At 49.6% G+C, this 18,294-nt stretch overlaps 1 protein-coding gene across 30 annotated transcripts in view; it reads right to left on the bottom strand.

Moving 5' to 3' along the window:
• The window catches only part of TCF7L2 (transcription factor 7 like 2), a 212,719-nt gene that overhangs the window by 9,812 nt on the left and 184,613 nt on the right, over positions 1–18,294 (bottom strand). For 7 of the 30 annotated variants that reach the window (XM_042908706.1, XM_042908708.1, XM_042908707.1 and 4 more), the window contains 7 exons: positions 17,776–17,916; positions 17,033–17,192; positions 16,577–16,684; positions 11,331–11,379; positions 10,691–10,741; positions 9,302–9,374; positions 3,214–3,727 (listed from right to left, as the gene is read on the bottom strand). In XM_042908706.1, coding sequence (XP_042764640.1) covers positions 3,292–3,727; positions 9,302–9,374; positions 10,691–10,741; positions 11,331–11,379; positions 16,577–16,684; positions 17,033–17,192; positions 17,776–17,916 — 1,018 coding nt within the window. In that variant the 3' untranslated portion in view covers positions 3,214–3,291. Of the gene's footprint in view, positions 1–3,213; positions 3,728–8,580; positions 8,655–9,301; positions 9,375–10,690; positions 10,742–11,330; positions 11,380–16,576; positions 16,685–17,032; positions 17,193–17,775; positions 17,917–18,294 lie in introns of those variants that run through there. The other 23 variants (XM_042908709.1, XM_042908714.1, XM_042908718.1 and 20 more) reach the window with 11 other exon arrangements.

The raw sequence follows: 18,294 nt of genomic DNA, 5'->3' as shown, positions 1-18,294 counted from the left end.
TGACAACACCGCGTGGCCTCAAGGAGCAACGGCAGCAACACGCACAGCTTCCAGGCCCATTGAAATCATGTCCCCGGAAGGTACAGTTGTCCTAGATGAGTGGAACATACACAGGTTTCCCCCGCTGTCCGGAGTAGCACAGTCTTAGGGAACCTCGGGTAAAAGTTGAAGCCAGGTGTCAAGCGAAGCAGCAATTACCACGAATTTATAGGGGAAAATTTCGAGCATTCCCAGACCCCCCAATGACCTCCCTGAGCCTCGTCTGATACCTTAGGACACATCCTCGTTCCGGACGCACAGAATAAACGGAGGGGCGCACAGGTGCTCACAGACACAGTTCAGAGTGGCGGCAGCTTGACGCCGAGATGCTGACTGTCGTTCCCGGGGCCACTCTCGCTGCCTCTGCAACGCCTCACGGCCAGACAAATACTGGTCGCTATTTTCACTTTTTGCCTTTTTCTCGCGAAAGCCAAAGTCCTCTTCGGGTTTCTTTCAGTGAGTGAAAACAGGTGCTAACATAGTGCTTTCGTGAGAGCGAAGAGGCCTAACACGAACTTTCCAGTAGCGGGGGCGTACCTGTGTGTCCATCCATCCTACCCGGCGGGAGAAATGACTGCCAGGTCTTCACTGTGGCCCCTGGTTCGTGATGATGATGAACCTGCACCTTCGCCAGTGCACAGCCACAGAACGTGAGTCCCACGGACCGCAAGACCCTTCCATACAAGCCTCTGAGTGACTCGTCTTGATCCAGTTTTCTGAAAACCCTTCCTGCTCGACAAGGCTCGCTGCCAGACAAGGGGTTTCCATCCGACACCCTGCCATCTCTCCCCGCATGCAACTCGCAGAAAGAAGTTAGAACACTTTCACATCAGTGGTGATGATGTGGTGTCTCAAACCGATTCCTGGTGAACTAACTACGTGTCATTATCCCAAATTAAATCCCTTCTGCGGGATACCGTGAGAAGGACATCTAAGATATACCAGGACGGCTGTTTAAAAATCTTTTTTTTTTTAAGTTTGTTTATTTTGAGAGAAAGAGAAAGAGCGCACAAGAGGGGGAGGAACAGAAAGAGAGGGAGAGAGAGAGAATCCCAAGCAGGCTCCTGTCAGCGCACAGCCCAATCCCAAGCAGGCACAGCCCAATGCGAGGCTCGAACTCCCGACTTGAGCCGAAATCAAGAGTCAGTCGCTCAACCGACTGAGCCACCCAGGTGTCCCCAGAATGGCCGTTTTAGAGCCAGAAGAGCGCCATGTACTCTGGGACTGTGCTTGGCTTTCAGAAAGGAACCAACTAGGGACACTGGTATGGCACAGAGGCACTGGGAATGAGTGGGGGAAGGAAACCATCCCGACCCATCAGAGGAGTGCAAGGCCACTTTTTGAGACCCGAGTCCCAACCCACCACCCACACCAACCATGCGGTCCGGTGTCACGGTCTGGCTTGGGAAGACAGCAGTCCCGGTGAAGGTAGATTCAGCCTCCCCAGAGGCAAAATCCAAATCACAGAAACAAGTGACCAGCCTTCATCTGCACATACTAAGTTGCTTTTATTAATCCAGAACGGCATGCTACAGATATTGTACAGCATGAACATTTATTCATTACAAAAATGGCTTCCAAACCATTAAAAATGAAATTGGAATAAGAGCATAAAACGGAACGGTAACATCACAACTGTTAGGAAACATTCAAAGTATTCACAAAAAATGTTATAGTTAGCATTTTAATAAACCAGAGAAAAATCGGAGACAGTCTTACAATCGCTTCATGTCAACTACAATGGCACTGAGTGAACAGGTGTCAGCTTTATACAGCATTTTGCAACATCAACATGCCTAGGGTTTTTCTTATTTTTAAAGTTTGCCACCTACTCGTACGGGATACGTGTACATAAAAGCGGCAGCTGGTTTTTCCTTTAAGAGTAATCTAATATACAGAATTTTGGCCCCTAAGGGTTTGATACCTCTTCATTTAAAATGCTTTCTGGACAATCTGCTACCAAACACGTCTTGTTATAGGTGACATTAAAACTACATACAAATCTACCTATGTAACATCACAGCAAAACATGATGAACAAAAATTACAGCATCGAAAAGAGGGAGAAAGCTAAAGTCACTGAGAATTTTGGCACATAAACTTTTGCACACAGTCGGGCCACGCCCTAAGGGCACAGGGCTGGCGACTGTGAGTTCAAAGGAGAAACAGGGTGGTTCCCGCTGCTGCTCAGACAGCGTCCGCTAAAATTCCCTCACTAATTTTCAAGTCTTGTTTTACATAATGGCTTTTAAAGCAACTTCCGTTAATGCTACTGATCCTTAAATGCAACTATTAATGTCCGTTTGGCGGCATCTGGGTTTCATACAGCCAAAAAAAAAAAAAAAAAAAAAAAAAAAAAAAAAAGTCAAAAAGAGAAACAAAAAAATATATATACACATTTTATATATAAACTTAAAAACCTTGTACAAATGAGTTGTTATATATAAGATGCTTATGCTAAGGGGAAAAAAACTTTATACAGTTTCAAGAAAAAGGAAAACATATTTTAAAAGGGACGACATACAGGTTCGACAAGCAGTCTCTAAAGCAATAAATACTACTGGTCCAACAGCGTTGTGATTCCATTAATGGTTGAGTAGCATCCCCCTCCCCCCAAAAGAACAACACCATGGAACAAGGTATATTAACACATTTAACCCTTTGTTTCTGTACATTTAAACAATAACAAGTAACATCACAATTAAAGTTGTTTCACACAGAGAAAAAAAAAAGAGTAACGGCACTGCATTCCTCGTGCCCTTATGGTTTAAAAACCAGATGTAAAATGATTGGTTCGCAAGCTCGTATTTAATACAAATAATACAGAACCAACTCCTTCTGGAGGGCTGCTTCAAAATTGCTTCTTTTTTTTTTTCCTTTTTGTTTTTTAATCAGTCTTTTAAAACTAAGCTATCCGAACTACTTAACAGTTATGTATATATATATATTTTTTAAACGCTACAAAGACTTTAAACAGCTGTTGATAAAAATTTTGGTAGAATCATGAGGTTCTTCTCTCATCTACATATTTAAAAGGAGGAATTGAAATAAGAATGGGTCAAATATTGACCAATGAACTCCATAAACATCAACTAATGTAGCCACGTGGCACAAAATTAAAAGAGTACAAAACGAAACCTTTCGGGGGTGGGGGAGGGAGGTGCTGGGGGGGTGCTGGGGGGCGGGGGGGGGGGGGGTGGACAGAAGCGGAACGCAACACTACGCAAACCAACCGGGGCTGACGAGGCTAAAGCTATTCTAAAGACTTGGTCACGAGGGACAGCGGCTGGGGCTGCGTCCCGGCCACGGCCACGGCCACGGCGCTGTGGGAATGTAAGGAAGATGTCGACGGCTGCGCCAGAGACGAGGCGGACAGGACGGGCGGCTGCAGGGCGGCGGGGGGCAGGTCCAGGGCCCCGTTGGGACAGAGGGCGGGGGCCTTGCCGTGGGCGGCCTCGGCAAGCAGGAGGGCGGGCGGCGGCGGCATCATGGGCAGGTGGGCCAGGGGGTCGGGCTTCAGGGACAGCGAGAGAGGCTGGGTCTGCTCAGTCTGTGACTTGGCGTCTTGGGGAGGGGAGCCTAGCAGGTTGGGGGAGGGAGGAGGCGAGTCTAGTAAGCTTCCATCTGAAGAGGGTGGACTGAGGCAGCTGCCTTCACCTTGTATGTAGCGAACGCACTTTTTTTTTCTCCTAGAAACAGGGGGGAGAGAGTTCTCCGTGAATAGGGGGCAAAGATGCCAAGGGAGAGCGTTATCTACTGCTCAGAGCCGAGTTCGAGTCACCTGTGCCCCAAGAGCCAGCAAGCCCCGTGGCCGGGGGGGTGGGGGGGGGGTGCCACGCTCGCTTCACTGCCGCCCCCGTCTGAGCCTGCTCCGGCAAACAGCATTTTACTGGTGGAGCGCCACCCCCCCCCCCCCCCCCCCGCTACCTACCTGCTCCCCTCGCCCCCCACTAACGCCCCCCCCCGCCGCCGCGACCCGACCCGACCCCACCCGGGCCCAGATACCACTGAGCAGACTAGACTGGATTGATGATGCAGCGCCCGTGTGCCAGAAGAGCGGCTGCATCCGCGCTGCGATTCCCCTGACAAGTGTGTGCTTTCTCTTTCGGCTTGGACGTCCCCTGGCTGGCCCATCGCATCTCCCCCTCGGTTCCCACCCCCGGTGCTCTGAGTGTGTGCGTGTGTGCGTGTGTGTGTGTGCAAAAGAGAAAGAGAGCTCCTTCCCCAGGCGCCTCCTATCAATATGCAACTCTGACTGTTGAGCCCACAGAGTTGAAGGCAGTGCTAGGCAAGAGGCTTAGACGTTTTTACACCACTGCCGCCACCACCGCCACCACCACCGCCACCACCACGGCCACCACCGCCAGGCTGCCGGCGCCCAGAGAGCTTTTGGGCTTGTCTGTTAAGAACCACACCAAATCAAGAGAGGTCAGAATCAGGTGAGAGGAGGGGGAGGGGGGGGGAACAAAAATAAAACAAAATAAATTAAAAAACAAAAACAAAAAAATAAAAACAAAAACAAAACCACCAAAAACAGGTAGAAGAGGATAAACAAAGGTGGGGGAGGGGGAAGAATAAGAAAAACAGAAAATGATCCAAAGGAACAAGAATAACTGGTTGTATGGCCTGCAGGTTGTGGATTAAATTATGATTCAAAGTTGATTTTTGGGTTTGTTTGGTTTTTTTTTTTTTTTTTTGGTTTGTTCTTTAAAGATTTGGGGTCTTCCCCTCCCCCAACCCAGAGTGAGAAGGCTGGAAGGAGAGACAGTGAGGATGGGACGGAGGGGCATCCTGCCCTTGTCAATATGCCGAGGCCAGTGGACGGAGGGCGCAGCGTGTCGTAAGGAAGTGACGACGAAGAAGAACTACCAGGGAATCAGCATGGAACGTCTGGGGTTTGGGGGTCATCGGGATTAGCGTTTAAGCCGGAAAGCCTAGTTTTGCCCTGCACCAAAACCAGAATCTCCCCTCTACTCTTCTCGTTTACATAAGAAACAGGAATGAGAATGTCAGAGCCTCTCTTGCTTATCATCAAAAGGTTGGGGAAATCGATTCAAGAAATTGAGCATGTGACCTCAAAGCTTTTCCTACTATTAATCCCAGTCCGATGGGATGATATTTGGTAGGAAACGTGATCCCGGGCATCAGTCCCACTCATGCTATAAAAATAACGCAGATACAGGGAATGTGCTGACCTAAGGAGCCCTTGAACACAGTTAAAACAGTGGCTGATAACACTCTAACGACAAGTGTGTGAGCGCCGGCCGGCTTCCCATCCCAGGAAAGCGGGAAGACGCTGCCTGGCTGAAGGCAGCCGCTGTCAGATGTCACTGGCCTTTGAAAGGAAGGGGGTGTAATGAGTTCCTCCTCGGGTCTGTGCCCCCAGAGGTGTCTGCTCATGCCCCTCAGTGCGTGGGGTGTGGACTCAGCGAGATGGCGGGAGGGTGGGGAGGAAGGGAGGGTGGGAGGGAGCATGCTTGGCCTTCCCTGCCTCCCGGAGGCCGGAGGCCGAGGCCCACTGGGTGGAGGCCTCAGGGTCTACCTGATCCCCCACTGGGTGGGAAGGAACTCTAGGGGTGCGAGGGCAGCCCCCCTCACCTTCAGTTTGGAAAGGTTCCTTTTCTCCTCTGGGATAGACGGAAACAGACTGTGGGTTCTGCTCCCATCCCAGAAACCGAGATAAATAATTAAGCCTCTCAGAGTTTTTAAACCACCTTAGCCTGCAGATCAAAACATGCTTAAAAAACTAAGATGTCCATGCATTTTAAAAAATGGGAGGACGGCGGGGTGGGGATGGGGGGCGGGTCATAAGCAAAAGTGAGAGAGAACAAGGACAAAGGGGAGGGAGGAGGGGGAAGAGAAAAGGAGAAACAGGAAACAAGGGAGTGACGTCAAGCAGCATTCCATGCTATATTAGGGCAGAGTAAAAAGATGGGAAAGCAACTTGGTGGGCTCAAAACAGAATCTTGTTAAAATGTCCTCAAATGTCAAATAAAATTAGAAACCCTGTGTAGCGAGCAGAGCCCTGATTGGCTGGGAGCGTTTCTGGCACTCCCCTCACCCTCCCGCCCTCCTTCTGACACGGAGGTTTACATCGAGGGGATGAGTGGAAGCATTTTGAACATGGGACATGAAGACCACGAAGGACAGCGAGACACTCCTTCTAACAGGTGGCCGAGCAAAAGGCAGTTGGAACACACACACGTTTCTGACGGGCCAGAAAACGCCTCATTTTGTAAACTGCTTTTCTTTCTTGAAAGCACATTTTGTCCTACTGATTGAGCATCGGGCCAGATCCTGGCAAAGAGGAAAAGTTGAGGGGAACAGGGGGCAAAACCCATCTGCCTGCCCTCCCCCACGCGGGCTCCGTCTCCAGTAGAGGGGGTGGCCTTTTAAAATTCCACTTCTAGCTTCTCATGGAATTACTCGGAAAGGAAGCTAAGGGTTCTTCCTTATCCTGTTTTGGAATTACGCCCTTTCAACCGGCTAAAACGCATCTGCTAATGCTTTTAGGGAAAACATCACCACCAGAAGTAAAGTGGCCAGCAGGAAAGTTCTAACGGTGTGCCTAGGGGGGAAAGAACCCCGAGGAATGAGGAGGGACAGCGGCCTGCGTACCGACAGCCGGCCCCTCAGAGCTGTACTTTTGAAAATCGTGTTTATGGGGCAGCCACAAAGATTTTGGGTTTTGCCTGTTTTCTGTAGAAAGGTCAACGAAACTTCTGGCCTCTGAGGAAGATAACCACACCCTGGCTTTAAACAAGGTGCAGGCTGTGTCTGAGGAGGGGATGTCCGTCCGGGCCACTGCTAGTAATGGTAACTTTTGGGGGCGGGGGGATGTCACCTCTAACTTGAAGCAAGTGCTTTTGAAACCGAAAAGGGCTTCTCCGTCTTCATAAACCACCACTCACCCCCCTCCACCCCCAAATTAGGCAACACACCATATTGCGAGGTGGGCACGATGGCCTCAGCCATAGGTTTCTACAGATCGTGAGAAACCCTCTCAGGAGTGAGCCCCGCGATTAGCTAATCCTTCACCATGACAGGGCGTCTCAGAACAGGATTCCGCAGCTAATTATCTTCCTACTCGGCACAAATAAAATTCTGCCACAGATTCGCTGCCTAGATAGGGTAAGCAGAGGCCCTGTCTTCCCTGGGTAGGCCTAATTTAAATACCTAACTCTCTTCATCTACTTCATCACGAATCTCTTTTCTGTTGCCCACAGAAGACCCCAGGACTGCGTGGGACTGGTATCTGTCACCTCCGGGAACACTGCCATGTCACAGCACGGGTGACTGCAGAATCTCTCTCAAGGCCTGGAGTCCTCACTCAGTGGGCACAGGGCTGTCTGTGGAGTTCTGTCTCAATAAAGATGCTCGGGGCCCTCTCTCCCCTACACGTTTGGCCGACTCCGGGCACTTCGCCGGTCCCTCGTAAGGCATCGGGGGAGGGGAAGAGACACGGGAGACTTGTGGGCATGCACGTTAATGGGATGGACATCTGATCTAATGTCTAAACACGGAACACATGGCAGAGGCATGGAGGAGAGGGACACGTGACAAGGAGGCACTACAAACAGGGAAGCGTGTTCGGGGAGTTGAGATACCTACCATCATAATATTCCAAATTCAAAGACTGCTTGTATCAGAACAAAGAAACAACAAATTTAACCAAAGGTGGTCAGTAAAGGAAAGGAAATGAGACAGGAACGAGTTGGTATCCCTCCACCAAGAAGGAAGTACCTACACCTTCCCTGAAAATTACAGCTTGGGTGGAAACCTGCAGGTGCAACACGGTGTTTAATTTGCACTCTTCTAATTCATTTTGGAAGCAATATATTCTCTCTCTCTCTCTCTCTCTCTCTCTCTCTCAGTATATACAATATATATTTTAATTCTGCAGGCTAGCAACGCTGCAGCATGGGACTGCATGACTCGTCGCTTGCAGCCCTTCAGCTGGTGCACGCCGTTCAATGCCACGCTTCTTTTCAGCACTGTAAAACAATGTCAAGCTAACCAGACTCCTCTGTACAGAGACATGTGGTTTTGAAACGTAAAAGAAAAACGAAACAAAACAAAACCAAAAAACGCCTGCCCCGGAGCCCTTGTCCAAGGGTCTTGACTCCCAAGTGCACGGGGATGCTACTGCTGCCAGGTGTGAGCTCATTCAAACCTCTGGAAATGGTGGCTCTCTACGCTCAGCACGCATGCCACGGACCGGGCCGGTTCCAGGATGCTGGCTTTCAAAGCAAAAGGGTAAGTGCCCGTCCTGGTCTGTTAAGGTTGTGGTCTCAGTCCTACCGGGGATCCGGATATGGGATTTGCAAGAGCAAGGTGGGGGGAAAAGAGAAAGAGGAAGTGGGGAGAGGATACGGCATAAAATTAGCAAGGAAATTTTGAAGGATGAGGATCATTAGTCATTGATGCCGGGGGGGGGGGGGGGGGGAAGTAGATGGGAATGAGGTCAAAATACATTGACACACTAAGGTATCAGAAGGACAGAATGCTTTGATTTTCCCAAAGGCCTCACAGTGGTAATATACCTGCATGGTTTGCACCATAAAGTCTGTCGGTCAAGCCCGAACAGTGCCCGACACTTCTTTGGAGTATTTGCATCTGTTAGCATAAGGTAAACACAAAAAATACAACACAATGGTGGGTCATGCTCGGTTGGATGTGTCATCTCAGCTACAGCTGACTCGTCTTCTCTAGCACCTCGGTTCTATTTGATTCTTTCCTCACCAAGGACATGAAAGAAAAAGACTTCTATGAGTCAAAAGGAAAAAAAAAAAATAAAATAAAACGAAACGATAAAACACACACACGGAAAAAAAAAAAAAAAGAAAACAACAACCAGAAACCAAAAAACAACAAGGAGAAATAAATAAAAATAGAGAGAGAAGGAGGGGAAAAGGTGACGTTGTTGGCTTCTACCTAGGCCAGGATTACGATGGATGTCACTGAGCCCCATCCTGGACTGTCAGGAGGAAGGGGGCTGGCAGGCAACAGTCCCTGGGAGGGGGCGCGCTGGGGCTGGCTGTCGCTGACCCGAGGAGGCACAAATGATGCTGTTTTACAGTGGCATTTTGGCTAGCAGCAGCGGGGAGAAAAAGCACATCCCTCACAGAGCAGTGTCCCGCACCCTCGTGTCTCCTAAGACCAACACACAGAGCTACAAAGCAACAGGCCAGAGAAGGGGGGAGAAAAGGACCGAATAGACCAGCTGCAAACCAGCACAGCGAATCTGGGAAATCTATACACACCTGCAAGGGCCGCACCAGTTATTCTGTTGATCAAGGCCAAAGCGCGCTCGGCATTTCTTAGGAGCGCTCAGGTCTGAATGAGTTCAAGAGAGAAGCGAGCAGAGGAGGAGGACGTGGGAGAGAGAGAGGGAGAGAGAGAGGGGGAAAGAGGGAGGGGGGGGAGAGAAAGATACAAATAAGAAAAAAATAAAAATAAAAAAGGGAATAAATCAATGACCTGGTTACTAATTACAAAATATCGACTTTCGATTTTTAACTTTCTTTAATTAGAAAAAAAAAAAAAAAGGTAAAAATCACATTCTTATTCAGTTGGTGACATTAGCTGTTGCAAATAAAGCTGCAGTATCCCTTCTTTAAGGACTGTCTCTCCGATTCGTTTTGAACGGATAAAGGGAAGTTAGATACTGAAAAACTGAATTTTAAATAATAGTTTTCCTCTTTTGGTTCTGCTTTCCTTTTTTTTCTCTTTTTTTCTTTTTCTTTTGGTTCTAGCTCTCTCTCAATTTGTTTTTCTTAAAGAAGAAAATAAAGCGAAGGAGGGAATTAAGTTTGTAACATGCTTTTCTCTTCTCAGAGTACAACAGTTTAAAAGAAAAAAAAAAACAACTACAAATAAAAACAGAACAAAACGAAACAAAACAGAAAGAAATAAAGAAAGAAAAGGGTTGTGGTACTGGGATATTGCAGCTTTTGAAATGGTTTTTTATTCTTTTCTTTTTTTTTTTTTTTAAACCGATTTTCATTACTATTAACAGAAGAACAAATGATGGTGAACAGGCAGTGTGAATGAGCTGTTCAGGGTTAGTCAGAAGCTCATAGCAGCTTTTAAGCAGGTACAGTCAGTAAAATGCTAGTGGGTTTGCAAATTATGAGCAGAAAAGCAAAAGGAAGAAAAAAACTAAAATAAAAAAAAAAGCGAAGGAGAAAATAATCATACTGCGAATGCATGCTTGCGTGAGAAAACTTAGTGGGAGCAACGGAAAATGCCATTAGATTAAGGAGGTTTATTACTGAATTCCTTCCATTTTGGTTGGTTTTTGTTTTTGTTTTTGTTTTAACCAGTCTCTTTTAAAGAAATACTGCATATTCAATTTGCACAGTTAGTTCAACACTAAGTCACTGTCATCACTGCTTAAACAACTGTTATGGGGAAAATAAATAAATAAACAAAGCAAAAGTTAAATTAAATTAAAAAAAAAAAAAAAAAAAAACAACAAAAGCAACTGAAAAAAAAAAAAAAAATCTACCGAAACATACGAAACCGTGTAGATGGTCATTTTAAAGGATGTTCAAATGTCATACGTGTTTAATGTTAATAAAACTATAATGGCAAGAAAAATTAAAAAACAGTTTATCGACTATTTTAATGACTCAAAATGACATTAGCACCTGTAATCGGAGGAAGTGAAAGGCAAGGATTTAGGAAACATTCGCTGTGTTCTGAAAAAAAAGAACAAATTATACAAAGCCTTCAAAATTGTTGTTGTTGTTTGTAAAAGCCTGGCCTTCTCCAAGGGGACCTTCTGAGATTGCCTATGCAGTATTTCTAATTTCTTCTAGAGAATGACAAACCTCCTTAATTTAAATCGGGTGCAATTTACCACTGTAAAGGCATGCATCAGAACATTCAGGAACAGCCCAGTTAATATCAAACACTCACACACACCCCTTCCTCCTCCCGCGGCCCCTTCCTCATCCCTACACACAGACACACACAAAATAAGCAGACTGCATACGTCCCGCACAGGCATGCCTACCTCCCTCCTGTTACAGGCTCTGCAGTTACTTTAAAACACATTCCACTAGAATTACAATGTGCTTTTCATGCAACAATGAATGCTACTAGCTTTAAAAGGGCAGTCATGAAGCAATTAATTAAAATGCATAAACAAAAAAGGCTGGCTAAGATGGGTTCCCCCACATCTTCCTGGCCTTGAGTCTCTCCTGCCTCCCCCAGAGAGAAACCTAAAGTTAAAGAGTGGTCCTCGTAAGTACCGCTCCTTCCTCCTTCCTCCTCGTTCTAACTTACCATTGGTCTCTCCTGGCTGCTTGTCCCTTTTCCTCTTCTTCTTCTTCCCCTGGATGAAGAGATGAAATGCAAGCAATTATTTCAGGAAACAGACGGGAGAGGGCATCTGGGCTCCCCTGGAAGGCAGGCAGAAAGAGGGGAGCACAGCGCTGTCTCCATCCACACCCACAGCGCCCAGAGGGCTTCTGACCCCCTAGAGGGACACACACGCCCCGGAAGGGGAAGAGGAGGGGTCAGCAGAGGGTGAGGGAAAGACCTCTTTCCCCACCTACCTATGTGCATCCTCAAACCTGACCCAGAGCATCTGATTCCACAGCAGGGGAGAAAAGAGCGGATTAAGGAAGATTCAGGGAGGTGTGGAGGGACAGGGTTGGGAGTGGCCCAAGAGCGCACAGCCAAGGGACAGATGAATGTGGAGATGGCCATGTGGGCTAAGAAAGCCCCCTTGCCCCACGCAGATCTCCTCCTTATTAAAGCCAAGAGGTCCTCATACTCAATCAACAAAAAGCTTTCATTGGGGCTTTACTAGTAATAGCAGCTAACATTTACTGAGCACATACTATGTGCCGGGCATGATTCTAAATGCGCTATGCATATCGACTCATTTTTCCCTCATGCCATCCTATACAACAGGTACTACAGCACCATCCCAATTTTAATTCTTAAAAATTTTTTTTTTAATGTTTATTTTCCAGAGAGAGCGAGAGAGACAGAGCATGAGCATGAACATGAGCATGAGCTGGGGAGGGGCAGAGAGAGAGGGAGACACAGAATCTGAAGCAGGCTCCAGGCTCTGAGCTGTCAACACAGAGCCTGACACGGGGCTCGAACCCATAAACTGTGAGATCACGACCCGAGCCGAAGTCCGTCGCTTAACTGACTGAGCCATCCGAGTGCCCCAATTCTTTTTCTTCTTCTTTTTTTAATGCTTATTTATTTTTGAGAGAGAGAATGCAAGCAGGAGAAGGGCAGAAAAACGCTTATTTGAGAGAGAGAGAGAGAGAGAGAGAGAGCGCAAGCAGGGGAGGGGCAGAGAGAGAGAGAGAGAGGAGAGGGAGAGAGGAGAGAGAGAGAGAAGAGAGAGAGAGAGAGAAGAGAGAGAGAGAAGAGAGAGAGAGAGAGAGAGAGAAGAGAGAGAGAGAGAGAGAGAGAGAGAGAGAGAGAGAGAGGAGGAATGGGGATCCGAAGCAGGCTCCAGGCTCTGTGCTGACAGTGCAGAGCCCGATGCGAGGCCCAAACCCATGAACCGTGAGATCATGACTGGAGTTGAAGTCGGACGCTCAACCGACTGAACCGCCCAGGCGCCCCCCTTCCAATTTCATAGGTAAGGAAACTCAGGCACAGAGGGGTTACGTGAATTTCCTGAGCTCACACGACTAGCCGAGGCCGGTGCCAGGGTGGGAACTTCAGGCAGCCTGGGTTCCACAGCGCTTACCTACGGGGCTGGGCTGCCTTCGTATTTAATCCCGTGCCCTCTGGGGAAGGGTTTTCATTGATTACAGGGGATCAGTTACATGGGATCATTCACAGTCTCCAGCCTGGGACCTTTACTGCCTGCTGGTGGCTGTGGCTGTGGCTGTGGCTGTGGCACGGGAACGGGGAGGAATTCCGTAGATCTGGAATCAGATCTATCTGTTGGAGTCAGAGGCCCGGTACGTCTGAAACGTCACCAGTAAAAGGACGGGCCCACACTTCCGTCTGTTTCAGAGTATCTAAATGTTGCCTCTGCCCAAAAGTGCTCAAGGGGTGTAGATGGCAAGTCCGGAAGAGAAAAGACGAGTCACAGGGGTAAACCTGGCAACCCGGGAGGCCCTAGAACCTCAGGGTGCAGACGCCGTGGTTTTTGCTTCATCCACGGGCTCAGGGCCACAGTGTCTCTCTCAGAGAAAGCCCCTCTGTTCTCTCAGATCTCCGGGCACGTACCATTCGGGAAGTCTGTCTTGGCCTGGAGTTTGAAACACTGTGACACATTTCATGTTCCTTGATGAGCAGCTTAAATATTAAAAAAAAATTAAAAAAAAAGAGGAGTTCACGGGGCCTTCTCACGAGCCTCGACGGCCCATCTTCGTGTCTGGGCCCCTCCCAGGGGAGCAGCAAAGTGCCGCCTGGCTATCTAGGAACAGGCAGGAGGGGCGAGTTCCAGTGTATTTAGGAGCCGGGAGTGAACAGCAGGCACAGGAAAGCATTGCAACTCCGGGCGGTGCTGGCACCCACACACCCAAGGGCTTCGCGGTCACCTCCGTTAATACAGCGCTCACCCGTTTCCAATCTCCCACGATATATTCTGAAAGGTGGTTGGAGGCTCTAGTCCCCATGGAAAGCTGTCAGTTTAGGTTACACATTAGAGAGCACTACGGGACCACGCTGTTTTCTCTTGTGCCCCAGAACGTGCCCAGTCCCACGACCCACGTGGGACTGTCTTCCTCAATCCTGTTTTTGCTAAGGAGTGATATAAAGCTTTCTGTTACCACTTAACTGGACAAGCAGGAACGTGAAAGAGGCTCAGGAAACTTTCCAGGACTTTCTGGACTTTACAATGACCAGAGTAACGTATAGAAACTTCTATGTCAAGTCAGTTAAGGACAACTCCCCAGGTTAACAAGTTCCACCACAGTCAAACCCATAAAACCTTTGACTCTGACCTCTGTTCCACACTGTTTCCTGGGGCACAGGAGGGAGGGAGGAGGGTGTGTGTGTGTGTGTGTGTGTGTGTGTGTGTGTGTGTGTGTGTGTTCACAGCCATGTGTAAGGAGCCATTGTTGACAGGAGTCTCACAGTACCCCATTCAAGAAATAAAGCTCTTTCAGCCCCAAATCTACATCTACCTCTAAACTTTCTCTCAAGTCTGGGGCACCTGGGTGGCTCAGTCGGTTGAGTGTCCAGCTCAGGTCATGATCCCAGTTTGTGAGTTTGAGCCCCACATCGGGCTCTGAGCTCCCAGCTGAAAGAGATTCTCTCTCTCTCCCTCTCTCTCTGCCCCTCCCCAACTTGCACGCACACTCTCTCTCAAAATAAATAAACAAAATTTTAAAAATGAAACGGTCTCTCAAGTCCTGTCAGAGGCTTCCCTTATTACACTAAACCTCTTCTGAATACGGAGCTGAGCTGAAGTCACTGGCAGTGCCTGATGGACCTTCTAAAACCTAGAAAGCACTTCAAGAAAAGCCCGGGGCAATACCTGTCTAACTGACTCCCAGGGAGGTCAACAGCAGCATTCTTTGGGAGCTATCCCAAAGTTGGCCTTGTATCTCTGTGGAGGTGGCCCCCTGCCCAACTCCAGGGGGCACCATGCACGTAGACCAGAGTGCACACGGCACTCTGCAGGGTTGTGCAGTGCGCGTTCTGCAAAGCTGTACGTGAAGGCCCTACCCTGACCCCCATCTCTGCTGGGGAAGCGATATCGACAGCAGAACAGAATCTGTCTCTGTGCCAACACCCTAGATCACTCAAAGAATTGGGTCTGTAGCAGGTAGAAGCTGGAGGTGAAATCTTAAGAGCTTCTGCCCCGGAAGAAACCAGGAGAACAGGGGTCCTGGAATGAGACGGCCGCTCATGTGGAGGCTGCGGCTGTAAATCTCCACCTCGAGGTCAGGTGGGGGTGAGCAGCAAGCCTGTGGGTGAGCACGAACCTTCTCCTCCTCTTCCTTTCCGCTCCAGAAGAAAGGCTTCCCCACGGCACACAGGCTGAGGACAAATGTAAAGGGTCCCAAGCAGTTAAGACCCCGTGTGGGACCATCTGTGAATGACGAGGGCCCTGACCACGGCCGACATTCCAGGGAGAGGCATCGGCACGGATTCGGCTCCCAGGGGGAGCGGTCTTGGGCTGCCAGCCAAGGGCAGGGGGGCTCAGAGGGAGGTGGGTGGGGGGCAGTGATGAAGACGTGGGGGTCAAGCCCAACATTCAGTGTTCTCCACACCCCCTTCGAAGAGCAGGCAGCGAGCACGTGTCAAAAGGTAGGAGAAACAGCTAAAGCAAGCAGAAAATAGCGGCCACTCGGGGCCCACGTAGTCACGTGGATGTCTGTGGCTTCCTGATGGCAGGTAGGCTTTGAGAGTACACGCGTCCGATTTAACTCCGAGTCCCCAGATGCTGTGTGCGCAGTTACCTTCACAACCCACACCGACTGAACTGATCTCAACCCACATACGGAGAGCGTCTTCACCACGGACATCGTCCGTGGGAGAGCTAGGTCGGGAGCGCTGACCAGTGAAAGAATCCTCCGTGGCTCCACGCCACTGACAAGAAATCGGAGGAGGGACCACTGCTCGCATTCGGGCAAGTCTTGTCTTTCCCATCCCAAAGAGTGGACGGTTCAAGACCACGTTGTAAAACCTGATGCCGTGGAGTTAACGTCTGGGGCGAAATAAGAGACATCTCCTCCACTGAGAGAGGAGAGCCCACCCAGGACGCTACTGGGGAAACTGCGGATCAAGAGATAACAGGGAGAGGGGACAGAGGTCTCCAGAGGAGAGCCAGTTTCTGAGAGAACAGGAATCACAGGTATGACAACCCCGGTGATAAGTAGAAACAATCCTACAGTGTTTTCCAAAACCCAAGAGGGGAAACTGGGCAAATCCTGCAGAAGGCACTGAGCCCAGGAAGACACATCACTCGGCACAGCCCCCCTTCCTACCTTTCCTGGGCCCTGAGGCGTTTCATCTACCCCTCCAGAGGGTGACGACCCTTGGCTGCTTTCAGGGATCCTCCCATCATGCTCCTCTCAGGACAAACTAGGTTTTCAACTTGTACCGCACCACGGCATCGGACAACTTTTGCTTTTCCCTCTTAAAGGCCAAGGGACTGTTGGAAGACGTGTGGGGAACCAAGCCCTCTCTCTCCACCCCTACCTCCTGGTCTTCCCTGTGAGGCCCCCAGGGTGCTGAGAAGCACAGAAGCCCCAGTCAGGAAGATCCTAGGGCTACGTCTCTTCAAAGACCTGGGCAAGAAGGTGTGGACAGCCCTGAGTCAGCCCCGTGGGTCCCACGCTAGAACAACGGAACCCTGGTCTCCTCCCTCCTCCTTTAAGAACTATGGCACGCTGATGGAGCCACACTGGGAGCCAAGACAACACCCCACCCCCCCCGCCCCCCGCTCTGGCGCTTGGGCAAGATGCTACTGGTCCCAGGAGTGGGCAGACTGGAGGGCTCTGAGGCCTGATTCAAGTTGGCAGGGAGCGTTCCCTTTGGGCAGATGAACACTCGACCCGTCTCCACAGACTCTAGTTCCGAGAAAAACGAACACCTACATAGTTATCCCGCGCAGACCAGCCGGGGTACAGCTGCATGTGAAGCTGTCGCTCCTTCCGGGCCAGCTCGTAGTATTTCGCTTGCTCTTCTCTGGACAGCGCGTGCCACTGGAGGGGACACAGAGGCGGGGAGGGGCATGCAAAACATCACAAACTACACCGCGGCCGGGGATGAGAAACGGGTCTGATCTGCAGGGTCCTGGCACTAAAGGGAGCGCTGAAACGAAACCCGATGGGTCATCTCTCTCGTTCTCTCGTTTGCGCTCTCTCTGGGGCTGGGGGAGGATGAAGGCGGAGGGCGTTCAGAAGATCCTTCGAATGTGGGTTTCCGGTCCTGACTCCATGAAGACCACTGAAGGAGTCAGAACGTGACTGAAGGGACGGGGACACTGTGTCATGCTACCCACCAGGCCCCGGTCCGTTCGTCCCCCTCTGCCCGGGGAGGGAACCACCTACCCTTCGCCCCAGGATCTGGTTGATGGCGGCACTTTCTTTCAACGTGCACTCGGCCACGACCTTGGCCCTCATTTCCTTCATATACAACATGAACGCGTTAAGAGGTTTCTTTATGTGGGGCTTCTTCTTTTCTTCTTCCTTTTTGGAGTCCTGATGCTTTCTGGATACAGACAGAATAGACAGACACAACCCAATAAACGATCGCAAGGCCCAACTTCCTCCACAGCAGAGAACCCGTCTCCCTGTCTGCTCAACGCCCAAACCCAGCAGTCCTGAACGAGAAGCACGCTTCCACTTTTAGTCTTCTCCACCCTGGAAAACGGAACGAAAACATCCTAGCGAGGGTGTGGGGGGAAGAGAGAGATTTCGTAATTACTTCCTCAAGTGTCTCAGACACACAATTTTCCCAAGGCAGAGGGGAAGGCACGGCGTGGCCGATTCACTCCCGACGGGGGTTTCTCGTGCTCTCAGGCCAGGCCTCTCAGCGTTCCGTGGTGGGTGAGAGACGGGGACGTGGTTGCGAACCCCAGGCCGCCCAAGCACGCAAGCACACCCACATTGGTGCCAACCGTGAGCGCTGCGCTCTCTCAGAGTCCAGAGGCCACCCAAGTCGGGTGCTTCCCAGGGGCACACGCCCCATTGGCTAACCATGGGCCGGGCTACCACCCAATGGCCACCGCATCAACAAATGGGCTAGACAAGATGGGGAAGGAAAGAGCGGCCGAAAGATCAACAACACTCACGAGCTATGGAGTGAGCCGACGTCACTCTGGGAGGATTCCTGTTTGACGGTTGGCGTTACTATGGCCGGGTGGGGGATGCCGGTCGTGTGTAGAGTGTGATGTGGTGGGACCATATGGGGAGGGAACCTGGAAGACAGGAAGCTGTGTAAATCGTCAGAATCAAAATGAATGAATGGGGAGGGATGTGTACACATAATTAAAAAAAAACAAAAAAAAACCCAGCACGTAACACTCACATGAAAGCAACCCAAGGCATATGAAACCTGTCAGCATTAATTAGCGATAAATTAAACATAATGATTCTCATAATGTCATTAAAGCCAATCTTCCCCTTCATTATTGCTACTGACAAGAGACATTATGATTTTTAACATCTTTAGCGAAAGACAAATATAACGGATGTACTTGGGCGGAAAAGGAGGCTTAGACTACCTATTGGAAATCACACGTGTACTTGTTTTTTGAGGCATTATTAGTGGCATCTAAGAAGACAATCTCCTAAGTCCTAATCAGCTCTAG

The sequence above is a fragment of the Panthera leo genome, chromosome D2, assembly GCF_018350215.1.
Source record: "Panthera leo isolate Ple1 chromosome D2, P.leo_Ple1_pat1.1, whole genome shotgun sequence".
NCBI classification, from domain to species: Eukaryota; Metazoa; Chordata; class Mammalia; order Carnivora; family Felidae; genus Panthera; species Panthera leo.
Note: the sequence above shows the minus strand (reverse complement) of the source record. Positions and strands in the feature narration are given on the sequence as shown.